At 43.9% G+C, this 27376-nt stretch overlaps 2 protein-coding genes across 5 annotated transcripts; one reads left to right on the top strand and one right to left on the bottom strand.

The window, feature by feature from the left end:
- Window positions 1-408: 408 nt before the first annotated feature.
- On the bottom strand, window positions 409-3617 carry xcr1b.1 (chemokine (C motif) receptor 1b, duplicate 1). Its single transcript, XM_042108648.1, has 3 exons — window positions 3527-3617; window positions 1672-2697; window positions 409-739 (listed from the first exon to the last, which is right to left on the bottom strand). Exons 2-3 carry the CDS (start codon window positions 2693-2695, stop codon window positions 699-701), a joined length of 1065 nt encoding a protein of 354 aa, XP_041964582.1. The 5' UTR covers window positions 2696-2697; window positions 3527-3617; the 3' UTR covers window positions 409-698.
- A 4168-nt stretch (window positions 3618-7785) lies between these two features.
- On the top strand, window positions 7786-26070 carry fyco1b (FYVE and coiled-coil domain autophagy adaptor 1b). Of its 4 annotated transcripts, none has more exons than XM_042102525.1 (18): window positions 7786-7871; window positions 8626-8730; window positions 9540-9646; window positions 11366-11491; window positions 13382-13488; window positions 14623-14766; window positions 16458-16551; window positions 16830-19097; window positions 19632-19724; window positions 20056-20168; window positions 20432-20599; window positions 20907-21050; window positions 22030-22235; window positions 22818-22962; window positions 23668-23772; window positions 24147-24357; window positions 24564-24673; window positions 24843-26070. In XM_042102525.1, exons 2-18 carry the CDS (start codon window positions 8673-8675, stop codon window positions 24916-24918), a joined length of 4275 nt encoding a protein of 1424 aa, XP_041958459.1. In that variant the 5' UTR covers window positions 7786-7871; window positions 8626-8672; the 3' UTR covers window positions 24919-26070. The 4 variants fall into 4 exon arrangements, with proteins under 4 accessions (XP_041958459.1, XP_041958460.1, XP_041958461.1 ...); XM_042102526.1 differs by having other exon boundaries at window positions 7858-7984; XM_042102527.1 differs by lacking the exon at window positions 7786-7871 and adding an exon at window positions 8016-8134.
- Window positions 26071-27376: the final 1306 nt, after the last annotated feature.

Genomic DNA, 27376 nt, shown 5'->3' with positions numbered 1-27376 from the left:
CGTTTTTGAACTTTTATCTCATGACAAAATTTACTCAGACACAAATACAAGTACACATCAGACAGACATAGCATACAGTGTGAACCATACCATGCAAGACATACTCTACTCTATATGTGAATGTTTTATTAAAGATTACCAAATTCAAGTGGAGAAAGAGCTGGAAATGAAAGGGAAAAAAAATAGGAAAGCCTCAAAGTCACATCTACTCTCCCGTGCCTCTTAATCAAAATGAGAGTTCTGATTAAAATGAGTAAGGTCCTAATCTGTCACTCACTTCGTCTTAGAGGCTTTTTCAAAACTGGTCTTGGAAGGAGGTAACAGTTGGCATACTTGCTGAAATGAAAAAAAAAAAAAAAACATTTTATCAATTTTGAACTATGTAAAATACATGTTTTGAAGGTTTCATTTAACTTTTATCTCATGACAAAATTTACTCAGACACAAATACAAGTACACATCAGACAGACATAGCATACAGTGTGAACCATACCATGCAAGACATACTCTACTCTATATGTGAATGTTTTATTAAAGATTACCAAATTCAAGTGGAGAAAGAACTGGAAATGAAAGGGAAAAAAAATAGGAAAGCCTCAAAGTCACATCTACTCTCCCGTGCCTCTTAATCAAAATGAGAGTTCTGATTAAAATGAGTAAGGTCCTAATCTGTCACTCACTTCGTCTTAGAGGCTTTTTCAAAACTGGTCTTGGAAGGAGGTAACAGTTGGCATACTTGCTGAAATGAAAAAAAAAAAAAAAACATTTTATCAATTTTGAACTATGTAAAATACATGTTTTGAAGGTTTCATTTAACACTGTGTCTTTAGCAAAGGAGACATCACTGCAAAAGCTCACCAGCTCACATCAGAATTATTGAACAGCCAGTAGTAACATTACTGAAAGTCTCATTGACTGCCTTTACATGTTTTTCAGAATTCCAGTCATATGGTTAATCCTGATTTTGATCATATTCATGATATGGTGTTTACATGAACACAGAGACACTTGGTTATTAGGGCCACTTGTAGGGTGTACACAGTGTCCAGTATTCCAGTTAGCATAACCCTATATAAACCAGGATAAGGGTTTAAGGGCCATTCACATCAGGAACAATAGCTATAAAGATAACTATAATGATAAAAGCATCCAATCCACACTGACTAACGGTAAGAAAAGTTTCTCCTCATGTTGATGAACATGATGGCTAAAATTTGATGGATTCTGATTGGCTGTCAGCTTTTTATCGTTCTCAGAATCACTCCTGAAAGTGATCCCCAATGATATCGTTCTTTATGTCATTATTGTTATAGTTTATGTGTGGACATAGTCATTTATATTAGCTAGGACTATACCTTTTTGTCATAATCGTTATCATTATGGTTATTGATGTGAACAGCCCTTTATTCTTACTCCTACTCGAGATGTTTGTATGCGCAAACACAAAGTCAGAAAAATTCAACACCCAATAATAACTGGGATAATTCCATGTAAATGCAGTAATTGTGTGTGTATGTATATATATATATATATATATATATATATAATATAAAATAGAATATAAAAAAAAGAGTATAATGCTTTGTGAGTAGTATGAGGGAAGAATATAGAGGGCCCCAGAGCCAAACAACCTGCAATCAAGCCCTGCTCAGTACATTGAGCACTCCTCACCATTTGAGTATATGAGGCGACTGTGGCGTCGGTGGATGTTGGTCGTATCCCCGCAGTACCACAGCAGCTGCTTCAGATGGTTGCGGAACTTGATGCCCATAAACATGTAAAAGATGGGGTTGAGGCAGCAGTGGGAGAAAGCCAGCAGGCGACCCACATAAAACACATAGTCCACTGTGATGTTGATCTTACAGCTGTCGAAAGGCTTCAGCTGCCAGTAAGCCAGAGACTGCAGGAACAGGGTCACATTATAGGGCGCCCAGCCCAGGAAGAAGACCACAACAATAATGAGGATGAGCCGCACAGTCTTGTGCCTGGTATGGGAATTGGGCCGAAAAAGGCGTAGAAGGATCTGAGTGTAGCAAAAAATGATAACAGCAAAAGAAATGAGGAAAAAAACATTTCGCTGATAAGTGCCCACCAGTTTCCATCTGGTGCTTTCGTACTCGCAATGCAAGGAGTTGTCATTATTATTGACATAGCTGGTCTTGAAGAGAAGGGCCGGGGTGGCGGCCAAGCAGCTGGCCACCCACACGATGGAAGATGTCACCACACAATAGAAGCTCTTTCTGGAAATGACCACGGACATAGGGTGGACCACAGCCATATAGCGGTGGATGGTCATGGTGGTCAAGAAGATGATGCTGCTGTAGTAGCCCACATCAAAGATGAAGCTCACAGCTTTGCAGGCGGTTTTGCCGAAAATCCAGTTGTGGATGTCATAAGAGGCCCAAAACGGCAACCCCAAGGTGAATATGAGGTCGGACAAGGCTAGGTTCAGCAGGAAGGCATTGGTCATAGACTTCAGGTTCTCATACTTCCCCAGGATCACAAGGACCAATAGGTTCCCAACCACGCTGAAAACGATCACCACAGAGAAGAACACCGTTGTGACTATCGCTCCAAACTTCCGAACCTCTGTCTTTACGCACATTTCATCTTCATAATCTTCATTGTAGTAATCTGAGGAATTCTGCTCATAATCTGCAGTTACCAGATCAGATGTAGCTATCAGATCACTCATCTCTGTTAAAAGTAGGACAAATAAATCAATTAAAAAATATATATTATTGCTTGTTTTTTATCAAATGTTTTGTAAATTCCTTTGGAAGTCTCTGCCGAATAGATAAGTCACTAGTCTGGTCACTAGCGCCAAATAGCAAACTTAGTCAATGTCAATGTTTTCTCTTTAGATTCCTTTCTAGAAAGCATGAACAGATGAAGACTTGTGGCATGTTGAAAATGTAATTTTCCATTTTGTCATTCCAACTTCCACCATTCATAGCTCATTTGATATGGCATGTGCTGCTTTTAAACTTGACAATGATGCTCCCCTGAGAGCTTTGCAAACAGTGTGATAGACAAAGCACCAATTTCGGTCCTATTAATTGACATGCCGAACGTATGCAGTAGGTTAAACTGTTTTACTGTAATAAGAATGTCAGAATCATTTCTTGAAATGTGCCCTAAACACCATGTTTCAAAGCTGCACATGCTATATCAAGGGGACTATGAATATCAGAGGTTGAACTGAATGACCCATGACATGTTCAACATGTCCCCCAAGTCAATCTGTTCTAATATGCTTTCTAGCAAGGAATTCGAAGAGAAAAATTTGATAGGGGAAAAAAGCATATTTTTTCTAATAGATGACCTGTCTAGAATACTCAAACTTAAACTCTTCCCTTACTACCTCTACCTCTTCATATCGCATATCAAAGTACACATCCCATCGAAACCAACAAGAAATTCATGTATAACTAGCATATACAAAAATCTCCACCGCAACTTTGTGAAAATACATGGAAGGATGGAAAAGCATTTGAATTTTAACTGATGTCACCTGTTTACTGACCTTCTCTGGTGCAAATACAGATGCAACGTGACTACAGGTGATGTCTTACTGTACAGTAAGACTGATGCCCTCAAAGACCAAAGGATTATTTAAGTGAATCTCATCATATGGGTGGGTTCTGTAGTGAAAGTGACCTTTACTAGTACTGAAATTTACGTGCAGGTACCGAAATTGTATGTGGTTTTTAACAAGGAACAAGGAACTGCAACCAGATGTTTTTTGTTGGTGTGTGTGTGTATGTTTTATATTACTTTTTGTGTTGACCAATGAACAACTAAGCCAAATATATATTCTATAACATGACACAGAACAGCAATGCTCAAAGAGACAGTCGCAACACGTGCTGCACACATGCTGTACCTGGAATTCAGAAAGGCCCTTCATCTCAGACTATGTACCTTGTCCATAACCAATCAACAACTTAGCTTAATCAATATAACACAACTGATACAACCAAAAACAGCCACATGATGTGCCACATACTGTACCTATAGGCGCTCCTGCAGGCCTACAACATTTTTACAACTTTTGTATGTTGCAATGCTTGAATGAGAAATGCTTGAAAAAAGTTGCCTAATTAAAAAAAAAAATAGACGCAAGTGAACTTCAGGAACAGCTACCGTTCGTTCAGGTTTCATGTCAACAAATAATAGTAGGCTAACTTTGAATGAAGGCGCAGTCAGGGATTCCACAGGAGATCACGCTTGTTTGTGTTTATGTTTAAGTTTATTAGCAGACGCAATTTTGTGCAAAATAACATAGCCTACATTATGTTGGAACCAAATTAAACACTCCAGTGAGATAGCTCGCCCCTACCTTCAGTAGCCTATTCCCAGATAAATTCCACACATTGTTTCGTTTTTGTTTGTGATACAGGCAATGCTTTCAAGCCCTGTGTTGCTAACATACCTAGGCTGTGAAACTAAGGTCTAGCTAGCCTATTGGTGGGTTTAATTGAATTTGAGTAATAGGATATGCAATCATTTACATCTGAGATAGTTTTCTAATTCCTGTAGAGCTCACCAAAATTATAGATATGATACAAGGATACAAGGATACAAGCCCCACCCCCACCCCCATCCCCTACACACACACAAAACACACACATACTTACATCATCACTGTCATCACCTAACATACATACAGCACACTGCTTGCTACAATAAGCCTCCTCTACATACTTGCAGCACACTGCACCCCCTCCCCCCCTACATACACAGCACATTGTCTTCAGGATCTTCTCCAACACACATCCTCTACATACTTACAGCACACTGCCCCCACCTACCCACACACACATCACACAGACACACACAGTCACTGCTCCACTCCCCTCCCACCCACACACACATCTTCACTGTCATCACTCACATACATCATACATACACTACTCTGCTTGCAATAGTAAGTCCCTTCACCATACTTGCAGTACACTGCCCCCCCTTTTCCCCTACATACACAGCACATTATTTCATCAGGAAGCTTCTCCAACACACATCCCCAACATACTTACAGCACACTGCCCCCCCCCCAATACACAGCACATTGTCTCATGAGGAAGCTTCTCCAACACACATATTGCACACTGCCCTCTCCCCACATATAGCCTACAGCACACTATCCCATCTCCCTTGTCATCCACCCAACACACACACCAAGACCCCTAGCAGTTGGGTTAGCCCCTTGAGCCGTGGATCTGCCCAAGGTTTCTTCCTTGGTAAGGGAGTTTTTCCTTACCCCTGTTGCTCTTGGGTGCTCCTTGTTGGTGCCCCCCCAATCCCAATCCTCCCCCACCTTTCTTATGCAGCCCTTGCCACTTAAAGGGGTGGTTCAGGATTTTGGACATAGGACCTCATTTCCAAGTAAGCAAGTGTGATATTTATCAGTGGAGACCGTTTTCAACACGTTTCATCCAGTCGTTCTAATTGCAGAGTTCGCAGGTGCTAGGCTAGCGCAAGTCAACGGTATGTGCTAGCCTGCCACTAAAAACAGTCTTACCTACTCCAAAGGACACTCGAGGCACCCCCCCCCCCCCCCCCCCCCAATAAATGCACAAATAGGCTGACACCAGACATAATTTCACTGCATTTCTTACTTCCAGTAACTATATGCATGTGACAATAAACTTCCTTGTATCCTTGTATCTGAGATAGTTTTCTAATTCCTGTAGAGCTCACCAAAATTATAGATATGATACAAGACACTTATCTGCTATAATCCAAGATAGATTTTCTTCGAGTCTTTGAGAATTTATTTTACCAAATGACATGGGAAACATAATTAATTTCATTCACATATTCTTATGCACAATGCACAACAACGCTAAATTAGCTTAAAACCGTGAGAATCAAGCAAGCCTCACGGGTCGTCACGGCATTAAAGTGACAGGCACTCAATACGATTTGCACAGCACTGTATAAACTATATAGACTTCTCTTTCATGTCATTACACTGTAATGGCTAAAAGTTAAGACACCCATGCTGAAATTGACTAAAGGGAGGAATAAAAAACATATTTTTCCTTTTGTCTTAATGCCTTAATTTAAAAAAATAGGACATCAATTATTTTTTAATGTATCATGTATCGTAAATAATAAATGTTATTATATAAATAAATGTCTTAACTTATGCACAGCACTGTATATTCTAAATAGTAATAGTTTGTACAGTGGCCTACAGTGTACAGTTGTACAGTGGCTAATTACTAATAATGTAAATGAAAAAGGTGAAAGAAAAACATGAATAATCCTGTTCAAGTTCTGGAATAATCATGCTTTGTAAATGCTTGTGTTGATGGTTATGTCATAATTTGTAACTCAATTTGTCCATTTCAATTTCTAGGGGGAACACTGATAAAGATTCCCTGTATGCAGTTTGCTTGCATAAAATGATTTTGCTACAACACCCCAACAAATAAGGGTATGTGGCTATTCAAAATGACGTAAAAATGATGTGCAATAAACTGACAGTTTGAGGAGCAAAGGCTACTTTGGACTTGAGACTTTGAATAAACAAACGACAATTCCGACTGCAAAATCCCAAATTGAAACGAGCCATAATGGTCCCGAATTTAACAATGTTTCAGAATGCCACACAGCTAGACAACGAGTGGCAGTGACCGAGCGACATGTCACTTATTATTCAATAGGCCAAACATATAGCCTTACATCAAAGCTTTAGGGTTATGCTATTTCGATCAGCTACAGACAAAGAGTGGCAGCGTGATGTCAAAATGAGGACACCCCCTAATGTCTGCTTATAGGCTTATTAGTTGTGTAACTGTAGCTAGCTGGTACATATGTGCATGTAGGCCTATGTTGTGTACGTTAGCTTCCTTCCCAACACCTTAAGAGATGTGCTAGTTGCAGCAGCCTGGGCTTTTAGCTCGATTGTTAGCACGCTCGACTCCCGAATCCAAGGTGTTGCTGTTTGTGGGGCGAGTGCATGACTGAGCGTGCAAATCACCACAAGGCATTCAGATTACATTACATTATTTTTGTAATCCAATGGATTACGTACGGATTACAAAAAAATGGTGTGTAGTCTGTACTCAGTAATGGATTACATTTCAAAGTAATCTGACCCAACACAGCCTACCTGCGGGGATGTTATTGGGCTACAGGTTTTCTACAGGAATGGCATGTTTGAATGGGCACTGCACTAGTTCATGAAATAACAAATATAAGTGTCTAGGTGTCCGGCCTCGCTCAGGTTAATGATACCTTAATTGGCAGGTTAAAACATCTTGTGGCTCTATGACTCAGTTTAGGCTACATCTTCTAAACCAAACCTCAGCAAACTTGACAAAGAAAATTTGAAGCGGGAAAAAACGCCTTATTCAATCAATTTGTTGACAGCAAACAACCGGCAAGTACTAGCTAGAAAATCTTGTGAAACTGCTCATTTTAATTCAATTTCAATCTGAGCATAAGCCTATGTATAATATAATTACCGGTATTATTAGCCATATTTGTGTTATTTATAGTTGCAATGAGCTATAGGGCAAAAGTAAATGAATGGTGAATTGATATTTCTAACACTGTAGCCAATGGTGCGCCAAAGGCATCAGTCAACAGACTGCTGGTGCTCCATCCAAAAAGGCCAGTCCACATGGTGTCCACTCATCACCTCATGGTGCGTCACGTGCCCTGCGGTTTATTTACCTTGCTTATACAGTGCAACCGCACTAGGCTTTTGTCACGCAAGAGCCTGCGCTCTGGCAAACAAGAGGCGTTTCCATTGATTCACGGCGATGTCAATCATAGCCAATCCCCTCCTTACTGCCTACTAGCAGGAATTCACTGTAAACCTATCGATCTGCTGGATCATCTATCCCTTAACCAAAGTATGGTATATTTCGAGATGTGTGTGCTTCAAATGATGGGAAATACGTGGATTTATTAGCCAGTGTATAATGTCTATGACTGTTGAGTTCTCTGTCACTTCTCACGAATGAAAGTGAGTGGTGGAACAGCAGGTGTAATTCACGATACCATGTCGCATACGATCTGTCTGATTATTTAAATCTGTTTGTTTCCTGTAAGAAGAAAGTAGGACTCTGAAGTGAAAATGGTTAGACGTGGTGGGGAAAGCTTAAAAAAGTCAAACGTATGCTTGCCTGTTTTCACGTTGTTATGATGATGCCTAGTCTGAAATCTGTCTTCATTGCTGTGTGGCCTGTTTGTTGTAAACGTTATTAAAGTAGTCATATGAGTAAGCTATTGGAGAGCCCAGTGGTGTTGTGCAATGATGCAGGCTATGTTCGACAATATTTGAGTCAGTTGTGAAGGACAATGATATATGCTAGGCCTAGGCTACTTAACGTCAGTGGACTTCATGGTTTTGAGACACGTAACTGGTGGTGTCGGACACATTTGCTTAGGATGTTCTAGTGATTAGAAGAGCTGAGGGAAGAGATGATGTCATGGACATCGAAAAGCATTTCCACATGTTGATTACGTTGATTGTACATACATATTTTGACATGTCCTTATGTTAAGACTGATTTTTTTTTTAGCTAACCTTTTCTGTTGGTTAGCTCCATGAAATCCATAGTTGTAATGTAACACCTCACATTTTGTCTACTTGTGACTTCTCAGATACCATGCTGACTGTTTGAAGCCCTACTATTCCCCATCAATCCGCCATGGCATCTGTTTCCGTTGGGGAAAATCAGCTGCAGAGGATCATCAGAGATCTTCATGGTAGGCCTACCGGAGGGAGATAGTCACTGTAGCTTACCAATGTTTCTGATGATGTGAAAAATAAAGTAGGAAAGGATGTAGCTCATTGACTGACAACACTCAATTTGACAGCTTGGAACTTAATTTTGCCAAAAGAAAGTGGAAGTATTTGAAGTGGTATTAAAGGTCACATGTTTTACCCCTTTTCTCACAATTTAAATAAGATGTGGTCTTAATAAAACATCTGTGTCATACTTTGGTCAAAAATACCAAAACGCCAGAAAAATACTAGAAGAAGCACTACAAAACCACTTTCAACCCTGTCTGAAGAGCCCTGTTCAAAGTGGCCCTTTTTTGTGCCTGTTCTTACAAACACATATTGCACAATGGCTTTGTTTCAACGTTTTGGTGACAGGTCCCAAGATTACTGGATAAAAGCAAACTATCGTAATGTCCACATAGGTTGGCTATTATTGAGATTGAATCTGACTGAATCACATTTCCAGACCTAGGCAGCCGATAAACAAACAACAGGGTTTTGTTATTTCTGTGTTTTTGCATTGGTAACCCTCCCAGATGTGTAAAGTATTTTAAAAAGTGTCATTGTCATAATATGTAATATTGAAAGTGTGTGTATTAACACATATTAGTTAAAAATGCAGAAATTAGTTGGGTAAATGAAGGTCAGACTATGAACAACAGGGTAGTGTTCTCTCACTCAGAGACAGACATGACCCAGGGCTGGTGTGTACATCTTCCACTGTGTGTGTGTGTGTGTGTGTGTGTGTGTGTGTGTGTGTGTGTGTGTGTGTGTTATATCTGGCATGCAGATGCTGTGGCTGAGCTTAGTAAGGAGCACAGGGAGACAGGAGAGCCCGTCACAGACGACAACTCCAGCCTACACAAGTTCTCCTACAAACTGGAGTACCTGCTGCAGGTATACAAACAAACACACACAAACTTGAATATATCCCAGAGGTATACTGCACGAAAACCCACCGCAATGTTTCATCAAGCCCTAAGTTTGTTTAATCATCATCATGTTATATATTTCTTCTTATATTTACTTTATCCCGATGACATGTCTTTCAGTGAATACCTAAGAATTAACCAATTATATATCATAGACCGAACAGTGGTTCTCAACTTTTTATGAATGAATGCCTCCCAAGTGTCCCAGTCTGATACCCTTTATACTCCCACCCACCACCACAACCAGACATCGACAAATAAGATGTTATGGATGCTTTGGGTCCATACATTGTACCTATGTCTATTTTGTTTGACTTGGAAGTGATTATTTGAGTCAACTCTTAATTACACACAGTGATAAAATGGCTGGTTAATAAGCTAATAAGATCAGGGAACCCCTACCTTATTCTGAAGACATTTTCAATCATAATGTGTGTGAAACACAATTTCACTTCAGTTTAAAAAAAATAGTGGTGTTAATGCAGGTTCTGACCAATAAGGCTGTCATATCGGTAAGGAAGCACCACAAATGTTCAGTTTTGGGTTAAAACTTTAACTTTGTGGTAAAATGTAGCTCAACAACCTGTCAACTATACCTGCAGCAAGTCTAATCGGGTTAGGTAATGAAACCAACATGGTGAATTCAGTGAAGTTTACAAATGAGCAAACTTAGACAGATGACAGTTACTTACCAGTTAGGATATCTTTATGAATTTGGTGTACATCTTATGTTTTGTGCAAGGCACTTGCAGTTGTGTTTAAAATGCAGTGCTATTATATTGTCACCATTATAGACCTATAAAGAGTATATAGGCTATCGTGATGCTGTTCTCACGCCTTAGTTCTAGTTTTGTTGGTGGTACAGTAGGTGAGTAGTCCAAAGCTTTTACGTGTTTGATTGCAGATACTAAGGCTTCTTCACCCTCTGAAACTCTATTGTACTTACTGTAGCCAGTATGTGGGTAAAGGTACACATATTTGTACCGAACTGTTTAGGTATAGGACATTAGGTTCCATATAGATATGTGTACCGAATGCAGTAATCAACACTAGGCTTTTTTTGGGTATGGACCATGTTTCAAATTGTGGTGGACCAAATGTCAGTGAATTTTAGGCTAGCATTACCTACAGGCTTACCGAAACCGTGACTTCAAAACCGAGGTATACACTGATCCGTGATTTTTCTATCCGTTACACCTCTAGTAGCCAGCTGGTACCATAGTTGTGCATGAAGTGCGTAAACATCCCTCCTGACGCTGTACTAAATGTGTTAGAAATAGACGCAAGAGCCTCTCAAACTGATACTGTTCAAAGTACTTACCGGTAAATGCCCTTATTCCCTCCATTGCACAGTGGCATAATAGTTAATTCAAATAATGTGTGTGTGTGTATATATATATATATATATATATATATATATATATATATATATATATATATATATATATATATATATATATATATATATATATACACACACACAGTATATATTAAATTACAAGTCAATCAAAAAGATAGAGCTACAATGTATTCTTCCAAAAAAAAATATTTTTGTTTTTTGTGCACGTCTGGTGGTGATGGATCAGTGGTGGTTCAGATATGCAGTATATTAATGGTTGATTGTATGTAAACATACGGTGTGTAAAATAATTTTGATTTATGTGTGCTCTTTGTCTTTTGTTAGTTTGACCAGAAAGAGAAGACAACTTTTCTCGGCATCAGGAAAGACTACTGGGATTATTTCTGTGACTGTTTGGCAAAGTTAAAAGGAGCTAATGACGGCATTCGCTTTGTCAAGTCTATCCCTGAGGTAATCCTGCACAAGTGCACAAGTGTGACAAACAATTAAACTCGCAGTCTGAGCTACCGGGTCACTGGAACACCCATCCCTGAGATCTACAGGACTATAACGTCTCAGGCTGTAGTCTAACCATGTTTTTTTTTTACTGCCTTGCATGTAATGAAGTTACTTTATTATTAGTGACCAATGACTTGAGTATGCCAATGCATTGAGGTCTGTTGGGCTGTCATCCATTGGAGGTGAGTCATGGAGGAACAGACATAAAGAGGACTGTGAGATGAGGTTGGTGTTGAACTGTTGCTTAAAGAGCTTATTGTAGGGTGCTGCTTGAAACTCTGCCTGTGTTTGGAATGATATGAGTCTAGACATATGCTGTATGTTAGTTTTGTGCTGATCTTTCACAAAAGTATTAGTTTATTTGAAGTTGTATGTAGTGTATGAAAGATATATTTTTTGTATGCCAAAGATGCTTGAATGATGCTCTATAGTACATAGAAGCATGCACGTAGTGTGTTTTCCACACAGTCACTCTTGGCTATAATTTAGAAAAAGAAAGATTTTATTGTCTTTTAAGCAAGAAACCAATAGCAATGCACAGGAACTCTCTGGAAATCTCTGGGTCAGGTGATATGTGACTGCTGATGTTGTTTGAGTCATTGAGGTTATTATTTGAGACCGCTATCTCCAGTACGGCTGCAGAAACAGCTGAATGGGAGTTGAGAATGATGCTTATTATAAGGAAATGACATTGACAGGAAGAAATAAACAACATTGAACATTGCAATTGAACTGTCTGTCAGGGTCGTCTGTAAGTGACCAAGTGTGACTGATCAGCAACTGACAATAAATCAACATTTCGGAATTATGGTTTAAAGCTACCTTAACAGCATGCAAACATGTTGGAAACACCACTGACAGTCAAGGTGGTTATAAGCTTGCTAACATGGTTGGATATATGCTTGTCTTACATTTTGGTGTGATGTTCCATCGCTGGCCACATACAGCATGGCTTGGATGGTTGGTGCATACAGTGGATTTATCTGACCTTCACATGACCATATTCCATCAACATGAATTTCAAGATGGTAACAGAAGTAGTTGCCTGTAGAAAAAAAGCATGCCTCAGAAAGTGACAGATTGTTGCATTGTGTTAATTGATGCTAATTTGAGCCCTTTGAAGTATATGCCACAGGACCTTAAAGACATGTCATTAGTTGTTTATTTTGGAGTGAAAAGTCCCCATCTGGTGTTGTGTTGAATTTGGACCCATGCCTTTAATCCTGTCCATCTGTGCTTCTGTGGCGGTTTGTCCCAGTCAGGGGACACAAGGTATTCCTGACCGATAATCTACGGGATAACATCAGGTCAGCTTTTGAACCTCAGAACCAAAGGGACACATCAGAACACATCACATCAGTGGGCAATGGGAGTTGTGGGGCTAACAGGATTTGACATATTTGGTCACTTAGAAATGTACAGTTCTGAGCAAAAAGCCCTTCCTGACAAATATGTTGCGTGTGTGTGTGTGTGTGTGTGTGTGTTTCTGTGGTGTGTTTGTGTTTCCGTCTTCAAGTGTATGAGATGCAAAGCCAAACCACAGAGAGTAACCTTTCGGCTGTAGTCAGCTGTAGTGGCCTGTGAGACAGCTTAGCTGATGCACAGACCTGTGAAGATGAGACATGGTGTTTTCTCCTCAGGAGGACACTTTTCAGGCCTCGCATGTCACACATATCTGCTGACACCGAGACCACACTCTAATGGTTCTCTCTCTTGGTGAGCGACAGTGGTTGTACTGTCAGCGCTTAAGGTTCATGGGGTCACATCAAGTCACATCCTGGATGCACATACTGTATACATGACATATTTGACCTTTGACCTCTGTGTCCGTCTGTGTTGTAGCTCAAAACTTCGCTGGGAAAGGGTCGAGCCTTCATCCGCTACTCGTTGGTGCACCAGAGGTTGGCTGATACCCTGCAGCAATGTCTGATGAACCACAAAGTCACCAGGTATGCAGCCAAAGGAGAACGCACGCATACAACATGCACACAAACAATTACCAGATATGGCCCCAGATACATTGAGATAGACATGCAGTACCATGTGGTCACATAGATACACAAATGCAAAGGTGTGGCTTTCTGGCTATTCCTGCTTACAGCACAGTGTGTCCAGCCACATATGCATCCAAACCTGTGTCCACAGTTAGTGCCACTCTCCAAGTACATCTAGACATGTACCAAATATCTCCAGTTTCATACAGACTCGCACAGGAGCATAACATTATCCTCACATGAACAGGAAACAGTTTTCTCATTTCCTCACCTCCTCGGTACCTGGAGTGGGATGGAGACGCACTATGAGAGAGGAACTGAGACAGTTAGCCTGACCATCACTTAGGTCAGCCTTAGAGTCGATAAAGAGAAGCCATTCATCTCCGAAACCCCACTTTTGACCTAGATTAGCCTACTTTAGACTGCTAATAGAGAGGTAGTTATGTGTGGTCTTGTGTTTGTTGTGACATGAGCTAAAATAGATGCTATGTCTGGACTGAAGTTTAAAGATTTCTTGAAGCTTCACTTTGAGCCTTCCCTAAACCTGTGAGCTGTAAACTAAGATCTGTGTCTGAAAGTGATGTCTCTTCCTTAATTTACTCTTGGTTCCGCATTCGTAGTTTAACCATTTCTGTTTTGTTTGAAATAAGCATTTCATTTTACAAATGTCAGCACATTTTTTTTAGGTGTTAAACAAAACATGCCAGCCTGTGGTTGATGTACACTTGGGTGCACAGATAGCAAGTGTTGTATGAGCAGGGCCAAATGGATGTCCAGACTACATTCCCTGTGAGGATATAGAAAAGTAGTGCTTGGCGAGTGTGTTTATTGGCATACTTGGCATGCAGCAGACAGCGTGCCATCAGATCTACAGTCTGGGATCACACAGACCACCTGCAGTGTCCTGTCCAGATTTGTCCCAGTTATTGATTTGATCAGTCATTCTCTCTCTCTCTCTACCCCACCTCTGTTTGTGCATCTCTCTCTCTCTCTCTCTCTCTCTCTCTCTCTCTCTCTCTCTGTCTGTCTGTGTCTCTCTCTCTCTCTCTCTGTCTGTCTGTCTGTCTTTGTGTCTGTAATTCTGCACAGTGAGTGGTACTATGCCCGCAGCCCGTTCCTGAAATCTCACCTAAGCATTGACATCATCAACCACCTGTACGAGCTGAATGAGATCCAGTTTGATGTGGCTTCCAGAGGTCACGATCTAGACTCTGATTGGCCCACATTTGCCAGGTAACCCTTTGAAATCCCTGTTCATGTACTCCTGCCAATGGTGAACTTGATAAATCCTTACTATGACAGAATCTGACCATATGCCTTGTTTTTCAAGCCTGATCATACAAAACATATTCAATTTGAACCAACTAACTTAATCTGCAGTGGTACATTTTTTCCCCCCGAAGAAATTAGCCATAATATCAATTTCAAATTACAGTTGTGATAGAAGGCCTGTTCCTGATATTTCTGCTCATATTCTGTTCACAATTTTTCAAAATGAATTGAGTTGAGTGAAATGAGTTGAATTAAAGAAAGTGGTTCATTTGAATAAAACAAAAATTATATAAACCTCACCTTCTCGTAGTAATGCTTATAATAAAATCAGTTATGGCTTATCCAACATATCAGAAGGTTAAATAAAATGGCATGAAGTACAAATAATGCACAAAGGAGGAAGTAAAAAAATAGGGGTGTCGTGGATGGAGAGAGATATGCTTAGGGGTGCCGTGAGCCAGAAAAGTTTGGGAACATCTTCACAGTATGGGTATTCCACTCAGATTTGTATTTGTTTTCACAATACCAAGACACATAGCACCAGTAACCATGTGATGTTTTTCCTAAACTGTATTCACTGTGAGCAGTTTCATGTTACCATATCTGTTCTATATTAACTGTCCACTGAACCTTGGCATGTAGCAAGAACATCATGACTTCCTTCAAGATTTCTTTGGAATGTCTGGTTGTGTACAAGCCCAGTAGGAATGTCACGAAGCGTGTTTTCTTGAAGGATCTTTGCTTGTTTAGTTTCATTAATTTATGTATTTTACAATTTATTCTATTCAAGCCACTGGGGCGGGGCGGTGCGGGGGGCGGGGGGTCATGGCCTTGAGCCCCTATTACCTAACAACCACCATGAAAAGCATTTTAAATCACTTTGGCTACATTCACATCACAAGCCTAATGCTCAGATCAGATTTGCCTATCTTGACGATTCACATTTGGAATTACCTTAAAAGAGTCCTTGTATTATAACTCTAGTTAAATGAGAATGCATCTATCTTCCAAAACGCCACGCATGTGCACATTGATTTGTTTTGGCATGAGTCAACAGGGAAATGAGAACCTAAGTTCCAATCTTAATGTTTTCTCTAAGTGACAAAGGAACTGCGACTTTGAGTGATGCTACTCTATAACTTTTCTGGGGAAATCTCAACCTCTGAGGTTGTCTAAAATACATCATTAAAACCGACAAGAAAACATCTTTAAAAAGTAGCTAATCTATGTATCACTTTTCACTCTGGAGGATGAGAAACTGGTGTGATCATGTAATCTACAACTGACACAAGCAAAGAACTTTTGCCATTTTTGCAATTTGTTGTTGCTGCAGGAGATGTCGGTAGCCTTTGGTAAAGAAGCATCCATATATATATATATGCAAAAAAGACGCATGAATTTATGAATCTGTGCATTTTCATTTATGTCCCATGGCCACAAATCAGATGTATATCTGATCAAGAACCACATACGGGAGTGACTCAAATCTCATTGTAAAAAATGTGACGTTCTTAGAGCACTGAAAAAATCAGATATGTGTCACTTCGAGAAACAATCTGATTTGAGTCACCTCAGCCAGGTAGTGTGAGCATAGCCTTTGTTAATTGGTCTGCTAGTTCTAACTGCAGGTGTGTGTTTCTGCACTGTTCCAGGAGGACACTCGGGACAGGTGTCTCCACTTCTCACCTGTGGAGACCACCCAGTCGCTGCTCCAGTGTCAACAGCCTGGTCAGCAACTACTCACAGGTGTGTCTCACTATCTGTACGCTCACTGAGACGATGAAATTACAAGTGGTCAGTTCTAAATACAAGTGTAAACAACCTCCAGTAGTTTACTGCAATAGTAACTGGTCCTTCCCGTGTATATACTTTCATGACTTGAAATGGACCATAATTATCTCAATTGCATAGATAAAACATATCAACATAAATGAAAGTAAATGAAAAGATGTGGTCAGTATACAGTATATATGAAATGTATACCATATTAACTGATATTGAGTGATTGCCGGTGTCTTGTTCAGTCCCTACAGCAGCCTGCTGAGTTCCTCCCTGGGCCCGACTTCAGTCCGTGTCTGCTGGGTGAGCTTAGCGAGCTGGGTAACCTCTCCAGTTGCAGCGCAGCCGACGACCTGCGCGTGGAGCTCGACCAGTCGGAGCTGCGGCAGCAGGAGCTCCTCGAGCGTGTGCGCCTGCTCACCAAGGAGGCCGGCGACCTGCGATTGGTCATCTGCAACCTCGAGGGCCAGTTGTCTTCCACAGAGAGCGCCGGGCAGAAGAAGAAGCAGCAGCAGTGTGCAGCAGGCGTGGTCAGCGGTCGGCAGGAGGTCGCACACAACCAGCAAGCGGAGGAGACGAAGGCCAACGGGGAGTTTGTGAACCACGTCGTCCAGGCCGACGCGCCACCAGAGGTCCTCGGCGTCAGGGAGGCGTCCGAGAGCGACTTGCAGGCCAAGCTGAGCGTCGCCGAGAAGAGAAACATGGAACTCCTGGCCAAACTGGACGGGGCGCTGACCGAGAAGAGCCAGCAGGCGGCCAGCTACTGCGACTCGGCCTGGAAGATCCAGGAGCTGCTGGCCAAGCTGAAGGAGGCCGAGGCCGAGCGGCTGGAGGCCCGCCAGCGGCACGAGGAGCTGGGGCAGCGTGCCGAGCTCCTGGCCCAGGAGCTGCGCCTGCGCGAGCAGAGCCTGCGCGAGAGCGGCGAGCGGCTGGCGGCGGCTGAGGAGGAGCGCGCCGGCTTGCTGCGGCAGGCCGAGGAGCTGCGGGCGGCAGTGGGCCGCCTCCAGGGGGCGCTGTCGCTGAAGGAGCGCGAGACAGGGAACCTGCGCACGCAGCTGCAGGACCTGCAGGGGGCGCTGGAGACGCGCGAGCGGCAGGCCGAGGACCGCGAGGCACTGCAGCAGAGGAACCAGAGCCTGAAGGAGGAGCAGGTCAAAAGTCGCGATGCCCAGACGGAGACGGCCAGCGCGGGGCCCAAAAAGGACCCGACGGCTAAGAAAGTGGAGGACTACAAGGCCCAGTGCACCACGCTGATGGAGCTCAACGCCAAGCTGCTGCAGACGGTCAAGCGGAACGAGGAGAGCACGCGCGAGCTGGCCCAGGCCCGGCAGGCGGCAGAGCGCGAGCTGGCCGCGCTGCGCGTCTCCGAGGCGCAGCTCCGCACTCGGCTGGAGGAGGCCCAGCTGCCCCTGGAGGAGTGCGAGAGGAGGCTGCTGGAGGAGAACCGGCGGCTGGAGGAGAGCGCCCAGCAGGCCCTGGCCCGGGCGGAGGAGGCCGAGGAGGAGGCGCGGAAGCTGGAGAGGGAGCGGGAGGAGCGGAGGGAGGAGCATGCCGAGGCTAGGGAGCGGCTGGCGTCGGCGCGAGAGGAGCTGAGCGCGCTCACAGCTCGGACCGCCAAGCTGGAGGAGAGACGGGCCACCTCCGAGGAGAAGCAGGAGGAGCTGCGGAGGCAGCTGGAGGAGGCCGAGAGCAGGAGCAGGAGCGGCGAGGAGGGGGAGGGAGAGCTAGGAGCGTCCGGCCATGCGGTGGTGTCCAGGCTGGCCCTGGCGGAGGCCCAGCGGGAGCTGCAGTCGCGGGAGGTGCTGCGTCTGCAGGAGGAGGCCTCGGGGCTGCGCGCCCAGCTGCAGCAGAGCACCGAGGAGCGGCTCAAGACGCAGGCGCTGCAGGAGGTGACCGAGGCCTCGCGCGAGGACCTGCGTGCCCAGGCCCAGCAGCTCAAGGCGCAGGTGGAGGAGATGAACCGCCGGCACGTGGACGAGCTGCTGCGGGGCCGCGAGCGCGAGGAGGCCCTGGCCGGCGAGAGGGACCGCGAGGCGCGCGAACGGGCAGCGGCAACTTCGGAGGCGGCGGCGCTGCGCGAGGAGCACGGCGTGCTCAAACGGCGACTCGACGCGCTGGCCGTGGAGAACGCGGAGGCGCGCGAGGCCCTGCACCGCGCCAACACCGAGACGGCCGAGCTGGGCGTGCACGTGTGCGCGCTGACTGGACAGAACGAGGAGGCGCGCCGGCGCTGGGAGGCGCTCTCCGAACGTCTCCGGCAGATGGAGGAGGAGGCGGCCGCAGAGGCGTGCAGACTCAACACGAGCCTGAAGACCCTCCGGGAGGAGAACAGCAGGCTGCAGGAGGAGCTCAGGCAGGCTCAGCCGCTCCCCGCCAGTCTGCAGGAGGCGCAGGGCAGCCTGGAGGAGACGCGGGGGAGGCTCCGGAGTCTGCAGGAGGAGAGTCAGCGGGAGATCCAGGACCTCAAGCTCCAACTGAGCAGCAGCGGCGTGCAGCACGAAGCCAGGCTCCAGGTGAGACACGCCTGCCTGACCTGAACCTGCTGCACACACCCACTCAGAGGAAGAACATTAGAGATGTCAAAACAAAGGCCTCAGAGATACCTAAAGCTAAAGCATGCATAGAAATTGTCAAAGGCCGTTTCCAGACGACAAATGCTCTCAAGCAGTTTCCAGAAGGCATGTCATAGATCAAAATATGCATGGAAATGCACTGGGATAGGTGTAAGATTCTCACTTGTCTTGTGTTCAATAGTTATTGAATATGGTCTAGAATGTGAGAAATGCATTAGGAAACATATCCATAGCTAATAATAATTATATCCATTTAATAATAACCAAAGACAAACAAACTCTGATACATGCTTTAGAATACACGGTGTACTGGTATACATGGAAGCCTCATTTTGTCAGAACTGCCTCAGAATTCCCATACCACATGCCATCAAAATATCAAATTTCAGTTTCCATAATAAAGGTGATAATAGTGTCAGTGAGATGAGGTGTCTGGAGCATTATTTGTGGCTGATCATGTTTTGCCATTTGCAGTGCGCCACAGAGGAGCTTGAGGGTGTGAGGACACAACTGGTGGCCGCGCAACAGCAGATTTCAGTTCTCCAAACTAAGCTGAAGGAAGTGGAGGTGTGCACACTGGATGTTGGTGTAGTGTAAAAAATAACCAACTACATAACAAAGTGGAGATATCAACTCCCGGATTAATAAACCTAGAGTTTTTTGTCTTTGCCACTGCTCGGTTTGGATTGTTTCCGCTTTGTTATGTACAGTAGTAGTAGGTTATTTTTTACACTACATTGGAAGTACACAAGGCACTACAGCAGCAAGTTCAGAGCACGCATACTGTACACAAGATGTCTCTGGACTGTCATTGTTACCTCATACACAATGCTTTAAAACAAATAACTTACTATCACTAAACAACATGCAATAAATGTTTGTTTTTTTTGGATCGCAGACCGTATCTCTGAACAGCGGCCAGTCATTTGAGGTCGCAAACACCCACGTTGCCAACAGTGTTGTTCTTCAGAAAGAGGAAGAAGTGAGGAAACTGAAAGGAGATGTATCCAAGTAAGTGGAGAAGTGCCCACACAACTGGGACTGAAAATTCTGTGTATTTAGCTTTTTTACGCATCTATGACTCCACAATGGAAATCACTACTGTTCTCAGAACTGTCGGCCTGCCATGGCTGGGTCATGACGTCTGACACCACATGATTCCTCTTTCAGTTGGTGTTTTCAGTGTGCTTCTCTTTTCACCTCTTTCTCCTCCCACCCCATCTTTCCCTCTCCATCTCTCCTTTGCTCTCTCTCCCCCTCCCTCCCTCTATCAGAGCGGAGGAGCAGCTGGCGTTGGCCCAGAAGGCCTGTCAGGACCTGAGTGAGAGCCTGCGCCGCACTACCGTGGAGAAGCAGACGAGCGATCTGAAGACGTCGGCCGAGATCGACGACCTGTACCGCACCAAGAGGAACCTGGAGGAGAGGCTCATCGAGCTCATCAGGTGATCACAACGCCTTCTCATGGCGCAGGCTCTACTCGTGATTGTTTTATCACTTGTGCAAATGCCTCCATTTGCATACACTTTCTTGCCATAAATTCAGTCAGTATGAGGTAAATGAGTATTTGTTATACATAATATTTCAAAGTGGGACAACATTATTGTAGCTAAAAAAGAGAATGCTAAAGATGATATGCCTCTGTCTATAATCATTATAGTCATACGACAAAGCAAACAAAACAGCCATGAACAACATTTTGTAACCCTTATAAGTAACCCTTATTCTGAAACTCTTGGGCGCCCCCTGCAGGGATAAAGATGCACTGTGGCAGAAGTCGGATGCGTTGGAGTTTGAGCAGAAGCTGCGTGAGGAGGAGCAGACGGACCGTGAGCAGAGCCACTGCCTGGGCTGCCACAGCCAGTTCAGCTGGTGGCTCCGCAAGCACAACTGCAGGTGAGATGGGGTCAGACACAGAGACCAGCAACCGGTTTGCAAAAAGGTTTCATAGTATCATTAGCATCTCTTAATATTCTCTATATAAATGCATCCAGACCAGATAACCTAGTCTTTTTAGCACACAGACCTTCTCCATTATGAGAATTAGAAGTAATTGAGAGTGGGTCTGGAAAAGGTTAATTGACTTATGACTTCCAGCAGGGGCGTAACTAGTAGTTATTCTAGAAAGTGTTGTAGACCCACCCTACCAAGAAAAATAAGCAACCTTTCATCCAGACTCTATCCCTCCCTCACACACATGTGCACACACATGTATGCACATGATATGCACACAAACATGCATATCCTTTACATCTTTTACTTCTTTTGACAGAGAACAAAGTATTGACCAATAGTATCCCAACTGGTATAGTACTGATAACCGCCTCTTGATGACCATCAAAAAGTCTAGGTGTTGCAATCTAAACAAGAGGATGTATATGGCCTATGGCCTACTACTTAAGGGAAACACTCATGAATCACAAATTGACAAGAAGACTGCTGATATGGCTGTAAAATGTTAGACTAGGATGTAATTACCGTATTTTCCGGACTATAAGTCGCACTTTTTTTTCATAGTTTGGCTGGTCCTGCGACTCAGGTGCAACATATATATATTTATATATATGTTTTTTTCCTCTTCATGACACATTTTTTCACTGGTGCGACTTATACTCAGGTGCGACTTATAGTCCGGAAAATACGGTATAAACCAAATGAATTAGCCTAAAGGCTATTGCAAAAGCTTATTGAGTGTAGTGCGGGTGTTATAGTTTGGTAATGCAGATGATTGACAGTAAGGACACGTGAACGGGACCCGCATCCGCCCACAATGTGCAATGTGATCTGATAAGCTTGCCCACATCCGCCCAACCTCCTGACCAACCCCGTGACGACGAGACTAGGAAGGGTTAACGAGTGACTTCCTGTTTGGCAGGCTGTGTGGACGGGCCTTCTGCTACTACTGCTGCAGCAACACGGTGAGCACGCAGCAGGGAGGGACGCGCGAGCGCTGCTGCAAGGACTGCTACACGCAGCACAGCGCCGTGGTGGAGCGCCACCCGCAGGAGGAGCTGGGCACGCCGCCCTACCCGCCCTTCAACCCCCTCACGCCCCCCAGCTCCGCCGGGCCCAGTGTCAGAGGTAGGCGCAGGAGGAGTGGCCACTTCCACTGCCTGACCACACTCCTTGTGTGATTGGTGCTAGCACCCTCGTCCCATTTCACACACTGGCATCCTTGCCAACTTTGGTAGTCGAGATGGGGAGAGAATGAGACAGATATGATGAGGCTGCACTTCTATCTATCTATCTCACTTTGTTCACCTTGTGTCAAAACAAACATTTCAAATACTACAGAAAGTACATTTTGGAAGAACATATCACTTACTTTGGGAACAGCTTGGAAATTACCTTAGGTACCTCAGCATGTTATATACAGTATATATATATATATATGTATATCTTCTTTATGTTAGGGTTCATATTTACCCCATATATTGCTTCATGCTTGAGTTTGTATTTTTCATAAATGATTAAGTTTCTGAGACAGTAGACTGCGTCTCTGTGATAGCATCGTGTGCAGCCCATTTAGCCTGCGTAGTGTTATAGTGTAGTGCTGTGACGGCTCTAAGTGCTGTGAGCCATCCCTGGTGCTGCAGGAGGCGCCTGTGAGGTGCCCAGGGCCCTGATATTGTGTCACGTTGGCCCCTCTCCCCCCTCCTGCAGTGGCCGAGCCGCCCCCCAGGGCACCCGATGACGGTGTGTTTGACATTATCACGGAGGAGGAGGTGAACTGCATCTATGATGGCGACTCACTCTCCTACACCACTGCCTGCTCTCCCGGGACTGGACGACAGGAGGCAGAAAAGTTGTGAGTCATCACACACCCACTCAAACGTTTACACACACGTACGCACACATACACATACGCACATATACGCACACACACACACACAGCCCGAGCACTATTTAGATCATCGTCTTGCCTCCTTCGGTCTTTCTATCTATTTCTGTCCCTTCTATATCCCTCCTTCTCTACCTCTATCACATCACCTTTTCTCAGTCCCTTACCCTGTCTGCATTTTCTCTTCTATTTTCCCTTCTCACTCTCTCTCTTCCTCTCTCTCTTCCTCTCTCTCTTCCTCTCTCTCTCACTCTCTCTCTTCCGCTCTCTCTCACATTCCTTTTTCTCAACCCCCTCTGTTTATCTCTCCTTCACCTCAATGTCTGTGCCAGGTTTTGCTCTCTCTCTCTCACACACACACACTCTGTTTGGGTCCCTCTGTTTTCTCAAGCATAAACAATTCCATTCTGTACACACTTAAACACACACACACACACACACACACACACACACACACACACACACACACTCTCCAAAAAGCATTTATTAAGCCGCCCTCCACACATCTTTATGGCCGCATTGGCGCCAAGGAGCTTTATTTCCTTTGGGCCAGCTGGTACTGTGTGTGGGGGTTGTTTAAGCACATCTTCAGCAGAGTTGATCGCCTGTGTGTCTCTCTCCTTTTCTGTGTGTGTGTGTGTGTGTGTGTGTGTGTGTGTGTGTATGTCTCAGGAACAGCAGCACCAGTGCCGATGACGCCACAACTGAGGAACCAGAAGAGATTATCGCCACTGTGCAGGACGCTGAGCTGTGCCTGCTCAAGTCTGGAGAGCTCACGTAAGTACTCACCACCACTCACACCGTGTGTGTGTGTGCGTGTGTGTGTGTGAAAGAGACAGAATGCCGCCATTACGGTTGAGTATGCACTCTGACTGCCATACCAACCAGGCTTGCCCTCTGGCATTGAGGTCAAGCTGCAGCTGCAGGTTTAGTGCCCCAGAGACCTGGGTTCGAGGCTGGGTGGGGTGCCTGCTCTCTCCCTTTGCTAAATGTGTATGTGCAATATGACCTACAGTTCAGAAAGTGTTCTGGCTGGGTGGGAGGGATGGATGACGAATACCTCATGTGGAATCTGTTTTTTGTGTTTCTTGTGATGGTTTGAAAATAAGACAAAAACATCTGATGTTTGTTTGATGTTTGTTGTTTCCCAGACTGTCAGTGCCCTTTGGTGTGGATGAGATCGCCCAGTTTGGAGACGAGTTTCGGGAGCTGTTCGTGAAGTCCAGCTGCTACAGTATCATCCCCATTGCTGTGGGTAGTGCCGGTCCCACTATCAGCTGGGTGTTCTCCTCCGAGCCCAAGAGAATCTCTTTCAGCATGGTGTACAGAGACAACACTGACATCCCCCTGGAGCAGGGCAAGGTAACACACACACACACACACACACAGAGAGATATGTTTATTACATTGACAGTATCAATATACCAAAAAAGTATATTAATTTCACTACTGTGTAATACTGTGGAGTCCATACACATTTTGTGGATGATACTGTATACATCCAAAGCTCAATTTTGCACATTTCAGAGCCACAAATAATTATTTTATTTTATTTTTTTACATGAAAGGTGATGATCCCTTTGACGAGATGCAACTCTCACAAGGAGACCATCCAGGGGCAGCTGAAGGTGCGAAGTCCTGGCGAGTACACCCTGATCTTTGACAACTCCTTCTCTAGGTAAGAGGCTCCCCGCTGCCCCACACCTCTCATGTGCAATTCTCCCCTTGACACAGCTCACCTGTGACTCTCCCTCTTTTCCTCTCTCCCCCTCTCTCTCTTTCTCTCTCTGTCTCTGTATCTGTCTCTCTCTCTCTCTCTCTTTTGTGCTGGTGTAATGATCTGACAGGTTCATCTCAAAGAAAGTGCTTTATCGCCTGTCTGTGGAGAAACCAGTGGTGTACGACGGCAGCGACTGTCCTTAAACACGCACACAGAACCCTCAACCTCCAGATGTGTCCGTATGCATGTTTGTGCGTGTACGACAGTCATACAGACAGACAGATGGCAGCGGGTCTGGGAGCTGCTGCCTTCGGGTTTGTGTGGCACCTGCCAAGACAAAGAAGAAGAAGAATGTGTGTTACTGTAGCGAATTCAGTAGTGGCCAGAGGATGGCTTTCAGGGTAGAACTCTCCAGAACAGCAGAATGTTCTCCTGTGGAACCTCCCTGTCTAGAACCCAAAGAATAGAGCAGTAACCCAAAGCCACATGTGCATACGGTACTTGGGGGAAAAGGTGTAGTCTTGACAGATGATCATTATTACTATAGAAAGCTCTCCTATATTTATCTCTTTTCGAGAGTCTGTTTCATAGGAAATCTGCTAAGTTTGGAATGATGTGTTACATAGTTTGTATTTTTGGTGAAATAGTTTGTTTTTAAAGGTCAGGTTGTGTCAAAAGATATATAAAGGAACTGAAGTACACAACATAATAGATAAACTTATCTATGATATGATATTGCACAAAACTGTTTTTCTAAAAACAAAAAAGTTGAATTTTTTTTTTAATTTCCACTGACAGCTTGAAGCCTTTTGCAGAGAACACAATTTTTGTCTTATTGTAGGAATGTTTCAAGATTGATTCTTACCAAGTCAGCCTTGACTGTCAAATATTTATACTGACTTATGAAATGCCAACTCTTAACTTTCATACTTGATGGCGAAAGTTTAGGAAACCAATGTGAAGGACTGTTTCAACTGAACGCTTGAATTGCATAGCATGTCAAAACTATGTAAACAAGATAAGCTATTCCTTGTGGTGACTGGAAATAATGCATGTATGCATTGTGGCTGTCATCTCTCAAACGGTATTGTGTAATAACATAAAGGTCAGTTAAAGGTAAATTATTCTGTACTGATAAATCATTTTAATAGGCTAAGCAAGGTTAGAAGAGTGAGTGTATGTATCAGTACCCTTATTACCCTCTCAGAGAGCTGACAGAAGCCTTCTCTCAGATTGGACTGGACTCCGCCAGACCTGCGCCAGGTGACCACACATCTCCGTTCTGGTGGCTCTCACGTAGCTGATGGAGACTGATGGCTGTGTTCCGTACTCCCTTGAAACATGACCATCCTAACTAAAAGAGAGAGTGTTCACAGGAATAGCACTTTGTCGCTTACAGATGGCCATTGCACAGTGCTCTTTGGAGATACATTGTTGGCCAATAGGAAACACTCACAGACTTGGCCGTGGCATTGCTGGCTGGTTCTCCATAATCAAATGCAGGTGGTTTTCCAGACCTCTAATATCATTTTTACATTGAACACATTTTTTGTATTCCATTGAAATACAACAACTTTTATTTCTCTCAGCTGCTGAAATTCTCAGTGCAGATTCATCTCAGTGCAAATGATGAATGTCTTTTATTATGACTTTTTTTTCTGTAGAAGAGAAAGAGTCCTGGAGCCTTTAGTAATCATGCACTTTTTGAATGTCCATTTTTCCAAACTGACCGCAGGCATTACCATCAGCTGCACTGAGTTGATTGCTCCAGATTGTTGCCTATGGCTGTTTCGATGTAAACTTCAAAACAAGAAGAACCCTATCTGTCAGCCACTACTCTGGAAGATTTCAAGTGAACCTTGTGAATGTGATTACATCAGTAGTATGGTGTGGTACTTTTTTCTTTTTTTTCTGTTTTCATTTTTCATTTGACTTTTTTTGCTGTGAGAACTGAATGTACTGTACTGTGACGTACGGTGTGAATCTTCAATGAATGGACTGATTACATCAGTAGTATGGTGTGGTACTTTTTTCTTTTTTTTCTGTTTTCATTTTTCATTTGACTTTTTTTGCTGTGAGAACTGAATGTACTGTACTGTGACGTACTGTGTGAATCTTCAATGAATGGACTGTCCTGTATGTACCACTCTTCCTCCAGTGTCTTTTTTTATCTCTAAATGTCATGTTCACACATTCACCTACATGTAAGCTCTGTGCTCTCTGCTTCACACATTACCACCAAAGAAATGTTGACAAAAAAGGTGGTTGATTGGTTGAGTCAATGTACCCTCCCCTCTGTACTGAAGCAATATGTTGATTGGCTGAGATCGCGGTTTGATTCACATTTACAGGGTCAGGACAGTTCAAACACCAGAGTTTAATTTGAGCTCACACACAGAACAGACAGCCATAGGAACACGAGGAGAAAATTGTTTAATTTGACAAACGTAGTGTATTGGAATAGAATCATGGACTGCTCTTTTAAATGTCACCATCACACGTTCATCTGACCTCAGTGCTCTCTCCACGAGACATTTTCGTCCGAAAGATGTTGGCCATGGCTCTGTTTTACTCCATAATGCTAGTTCGGGATCTGTGGTTGCCCGTGGTAACAGCAACCCCCTCATCACCACCCACCTCCCCTCTGTTGTAGATGGCTGT

Source organism: Alosa sapidissima, chromosome 1 (genome assembly GCF_018492685.1).
Source record: "Alosa sapidissima isolate fAloSap1 chromosome 1, fAloSap1.pri, whole genome shotgun sequence".
NCBI classification, from domain to species: domain Eukaryota; kingdom Metazoa; phylum Chordata; class Actinopteri; order Clupeiformes; family Clupeidae; genus Alosa; species Alosa sapidissima.
The sequence above is the reverse complement of the archived record's forward strand: the minus strand, read 5'-3'. Positions and strand labels throughout refer to the sequence as shown.

Coding starts and splice junctions, on each gene's coding strand:
- xcr1b.1 (XM_042108648.1), bottom strand. CDS start 2,695: ATGAGTGATCTGATAGCTACATCTGATCTGGTAACTGCAGATTATGAG. Junction 740..1,671: donor TCGCCTCATATACTCAAATG/GTGAGGAGTGCT, acceptor TTTTCATTTCAG/CAAGTATGCCAACTGTTACC.
- fyco1b (XM_042102525.1), top strand. CDS start 8,673: ATGGCATCTGTTTCCGTTGGGGAAAATCAGCTGCAGAGGATCATCAGA. Junction 13,489..14,622: donor ATGAACCACAAAGTCACCAG/GTATGCAGCCAA, acceptor AATTCTGCACAG/TGAGTGGTACTATGCCCGCA. Junction 20,600..20,906: donor AGGCTCATCGAGCTCATCAG/GTGATCACAACG, acceptor CGCCCCCTGCAG/GGATAAAGATGCACTGTGGC.